General features: G+C 47.5%; 1 protein-coding gene across 3 annotated transcripts in view; it reads right to left on the reverse strand.

Moving 5' to 3' along the window:
• Nucleotides 1–1271, reverse strand: part of LOC143280068 (cis-aconitate decarboxylase-like) — a 20725-nt gene extending 19454 nt beyond the window's left edge. For all 3 annotated transcript variants that reach the window (XM_076584568.1, XM_076584569.1, XM_076584567.1), the window contains exon 1: nt 1014–1271. In XM_076584568.1, the coding sequence (XP_076440683.1) occupies nt 1014–1031 (18 nt within the window). In that variant the 5' untranslated portion in view covers nt 1032–1271. The remainder of the gene's footprint in view (nt 1–1013) is intronic.
• Between the last annotated feature and the right edge of the window lie 3729 nt (nt 1272–5000).

Genomic DNA, 5000 nt, shown 5'->3' on the forward strand with positions numbered 1-5000 from the left:
GGGGGGAGAAGAAAAAGAAAAAAAAAGAAGAAAGAAAAATGAAAAGAAAAAGAATGGAACAGTAAAGCCAAGTAACCAATGGAAAGAAAGAATATACAAGACAGAAAGAAAAGAAAAGAAAGAAAGAAAGAATTTTCTTTTCATATTCAAGGAGGCTTAGACAAAGCGTGCGAACTATCCATATACGCCGCACCTGTGGTTACCAAAACAAACAAACAAAAAAGAAAAGAAACCAGATGCCTGACCTTCGCAATAAACCAAACGCACTGGTTTGGTCTTAAAAGAAAGACAGAACATTGAAGAACAAGAACAAGAACAAGAAGAAGAAAAATGTGTCTGTGTGAGAGAGAGGGAGTGTAAGAGAGAGAGTGAGAGAGAGAGAGGGGAAGAAGTAGAAGAAGAAGAAGAAAAAGAAAAATGTGTGTGTGAGAGAGAGAGTGAGAGAGAAGAACAACAACAACTACAAAAAGAAAAAGAAAAATGTGTGTGTGAGAGAGAGAGTGTAAGAGAGAGAGAGAGAGAGAGAGTGAGAGAAAGAAGAAGAAGAAGAAATGTGTGTGTGTGTGTGTGTGTGTGTGAGAGAGAGAGAGAGAAGAGGGAGAAAAAGAAGAAGAAGAAGAAAAATGTGTGTGAGAGAGAGAGAGTGTGTAAGAGAGAGGGAGAGAGAGGGAGAAAAAGAAGCAGAAGAAGAAGAAAAAGAAAACTGTGTGTGTGAGAGAGAGAGAGTGAGAGAGAGAAGACGAAGAAGAAAGAGAAGAAGAAGAAAAAGAAAAAAAAGAAAAATGTGTGTGTGAGAGAGAGAGAGTGTAAGAGAGAGAGAGAGAGTGAAAGAAAGAAGAAGAAGAAGAAATGTGAGAGAGAGAGAGAGAGAGAGAGAGAGAAGAAAAAGAAGAAGAAAAATGTGTGTGAGAGAGAGAGAGAGAGAGAGAGAGAGAGAGAGAGAGAGAGAGTGAGAGAGAAGAAGAAGAAGAAAAAGAAGAAGAAACACACTCAAAAATCAAAAGTTGAGTCACCTCAGATACTCGCAACATGATGACCACACAAAATGTCCTGAAAGTGACGACGACGACGATGAACAACGAAGAAGAAGAAAAAGAAGAAGAGTCGTATATAATATAGCTCCAGCGACTTGACTTGGTTCAACCTGTCAGCTGACTGATTCCCGCTAGCAAGCACAGTAGACCAAGAATATAACTGCTCACACTGTATAAGTGTGTCAGTGTCGTATGTGCGTGCGTGTGTTTGCGTATATGTGTGTGTGTGGGTGTGTGTGTGTGGCGCAGTGATGTTTTTATTCCTGTCTCTCGGGTCATGTGACCGGGTTTGAAATAAAATTACACATCACCGTTCCAAGCCCGAAACATGGACAAGGAGGTGGGACAGTGTGTGTATGACGAACATAAGTTATGTGAGGCTTCGAACGATGTGTGTGTGTGTGTGTGTGTGTGTGTGTGTGTGTGTGTGTTATATGTGTGTGTGTACTCTCTCTCTTTTTCTCTCTCTCTCTCTCTGCTCCATCCCTATTCTCTCCCTCTCTCTCTTTCTGCCCCATCCTCTCTCTGCCCCATCCTCTCTCTCTCTTTCTCTCTCTCTGTGCCCCATCCTCTGTCTCTCTCTCTCTCTCTCTCTCTCTCTGCCCCATCCTCTCTCTCTCTCTCCCTCTCTCTCTGTGCCCCATCCTCTGTCTCTCTCTCTCTCTCTCTCTCTCTCTGCCCCATCCTCTCTCTCTCTCTCTCTCTCTGTGCCCCATCCTCTGTCTCTCTCTCTCTCTCTCTCTCTCTGTGCCCCATCCTCTGTCTCTCTCTCTCTCTCTCTCTCTCTCTGTGCCCCATCCTCTGTCTCTCTCTCTCTCTCTCTCTCTCTCTGTGCCCAATCCTCTCTCTCTCTCTCTCTCTCTCTCTCTCTCTCTGTGCCCAATCCTCTCTCTCTCTCTCTCTCTCTCTCTCTCTGTGCCCCATCCTCTGTCTCTCTCTCTCTCTCTCTCTCTCTCTGTGCCCCATCCTCTCTGTGCCCCATCCTCTCTCTCTCTCTCTGCCCCATCCTCTCTCTGCTCCATCCTCTCTGTGCCCCATCCTCTGTCTCTCTCTCTCTCTCTCTCTGCCCCATCCTCTGTCTCTCTCTCTGCTCCATCCTCTCTGCCCCATCCTCTCTCTGCCCCATCCTCTCTCTCTCTCTGCCCCATCCTCTCTCTCTCTCTGCCCCATCCTCTCTCTCTCTCTCTCTGCCCCATCCTCTCTCTCTCTCTCTCTGTGCCCCATCCTCTGTCTCTCTCTCTCTGCCCCATCCTCTCTCTGCCCCATCCTCTCTCTCTCTGCCCCATCCTCTCTGTGCCCCATCCTCTCTCTCTCTCTCTGTGCCCCATCCTCTGTCTCTCTCTCTCTGCTCCATCCTCTCTGTGCCCCATCCTCTCTCTCTCTCTGTGCCCCATCCTCTGTCTTTCTCTCTGCCCCATCCTCTCTCTGCCCCATCCTCTCTCTCTGCTCCATCCTCTCTCTGCTCCATCCTCTCTGTCTGCCCCATCCTCTCTCTCTCTCTCTCTCTCTCTCTCTGCCCCATCCTCTCTCTCTGCCCCATCCTCTCTCTGCCCCATCCTCTCTCTCTCTCTCTCTCTCTCTCTCTGCCCCATCCTCTCTCTCTGCCCCATCCTCTCTCTGCCCCATCCTCTCTCTCTGCCCCATCCTCTGTCTCTCTCTCTCTCTGTGCCCCATCCTCTCTCTCTGCCCCATCCTCTCTCTCTGCCCCATCCTCTGTCTCTCTCTCTCTCTGCCCCATCCTCCCTCTCTCTCTCCCCTTTCTTTCTTCCCTACCCCCCATCTCAGTCTTTATCTGCTCCCCCCCTTCCGCTCTCTCTCTCTGTGCCACATCCCCTCCCTCCCCCGTCTCTCTCTCTCTCTCTCCTTTCTCCTGCCCCACCCCCAACCTCCCCTCTCTCTCCCTACCCCATCCCCTTACACCTACACACCCACACACCCACACACACACACACACACGCTCGCCAAGTATGAACCGTCCGACCGAGTCATTCGGGAATTCCCAGAGTCTATATGTTATCCGGTTTCCTAGAAAGGGACTTACTTATTCATGGTCACACCACTTTTCCATCCCCTCACAAGACATGAGCTCTCCATTACTACCCCCACCCCAACCCCACCCCACCGCCCTCCTCCCTGTCTCCCCCCCTTCGCCCTTCCCTTTCCGCCCTTGCCAGGGACCGGAGGTTGCATAAACATATGACGGTGACTGGTTCTTTATCCTGTTTCTCATATATATATATATATATATATATATATATATATATATATTATAATATAAAAAAGATTACCGTTCACGACATGTCGTCAGTCTGCTTGGTAGAAAAAGGAGAGCCGTGTGTGTGTGTGTGTGTGTGTGTGTGTGTGTGTGTGTGTGTGTGTGTGTGTGTGTGTGTGTGTGTGTGTGTGTGTGTGTGTGTGTGTGTGTGTGTGTGTGTGTGTGTGTGTGTGTGTGTGTGTGTCTGTGTGAGTGTGTCTGTGTGTGTGTGATTCTCTTTACATATATGTCTATATAGATCGATATATATATAGAGAGAGAGATAGATACATAGATAGATAGAGGTGTGTGTGTGTGTGTGTGTGTGTGTGTGTGTGTGTGTGTGTGTGTATGTATGTGTGTGTGTGTGTGTGTGTGTGTGTGTGTGTGTGTGTGTGTGCGCGCGCGCGCGCGCGCGCGCACTACTTTTTGTGTGCGCACGTCCGTCGGCATGCGTATGAATGAAAGACTCTCTGATGAACGAACTGCTTCCGTAACTTAATTAAGATTCGTTTCCGACACAAAAGTAGGCACCGTCCTGCCCGGAAACTGTTACTCCGCCACTCCGGTCAGATCCATTAACCAGGAAGAACACACATACCATAATGTGGCCTGGCTGGCTGGCTGGCTGGCTTTCCGCTTCCTTCTGTCCTGTAAGAAAGTGGTACAGATAGTGGTACGTCTTGTCGGATAGGTCAGTCTCAGAGGGAGGGAGAGAGAGGGAGGGAAGAGATGAGGGAGAGAGGACAGAGAGCGCCGGGAGTGGATAGTGTGGGGGCGGTTGGTCGGGGGTTGGGTTGGGGTGGGGGGGGGGGGGGTAGGAGCATCGTGACAAGTCATGTTGAAGATGGCCAGTGCATCAACCGTTACCCTTATTTGCTTGGCTAATTCGTTGTTGTGACGTCGTAGATCGACGCGGGGTTCCCCCTGACTGAAATGGCGGGCGTTTCTGTTGATGGCCTCATCACTTTGAGCGGGGAATCTGACGTCAAGGGGTTTTTGGGGGTTTTTTTTGTTTTGTTTTTCCCCAAGACTGGTTGTGAGATTTCCAGTTGAATGTCACTCGTGACAGTGACGTCACTATTCTCGGGAGTTAGTTCGCATGTGCCCCCTCCTCTCTCTCTCTCTCTCTCTCTCTGTCTCTGTCTCTCTGTCTCTCTGTCTGTCTGTCTGTCTGTCTCTCTCTCTCTCTCTTTCTCTCTCTCTCTCTCTCTCTCTCTCTCTCTCTCCATGTTTTTTTGTTTGTTTTGTTTTGTTTTGTTTTTTTGTTTTGCGTTTAACTCTCTACCGTGTAAAATGTATAATAAAAATGTTATTAAAATCACACATACGTAAGACTGTGCTGAACCAAGACAGAGAGAAGGACTAACAACAAACAATATAGAGCTGCTCTCTTTCAAAGACCGGGAGATATTACTTTAAAGGAAGATAGAGAAATGAGATATAAAGTGAAGCAGACGGAATGTGAAGACAACAATCAAACGGTGACAACAAAAAAAGACAAAAGACAGCTGGATACAACTAGCTACAAAAAGAAGTGTCAGTATCGCATCTATTTTCTGCAGAAACTCAGAAACATCTGAGTTAATTCAAAAGCGCTTCAAGGATGTCATGGATGCTTTATGGAATCTGTTTTAACTTTCTCTTTTATATACTGGCATTGGAGTCTTGCTGTAAAAAAAAAAAAAAAAAAAAAAAAAAAGAAGAAGAAA

Source organism: Babylonia areolata, chromosome 3, assembly GCF_041734735.1.
Source record: "Babylonia areolata isolate BAREFJ2019XMU chromosome 3, ASM4173473v1, whole genome shotgun sequence".
In the NCBI taxonomy this organism is placed as follows: Eukaryota; Metazoa; Mollusca; class Gastropoda; order Neogastropoda; family Buccinidae; genus Babylonia; species Babylonia areolata.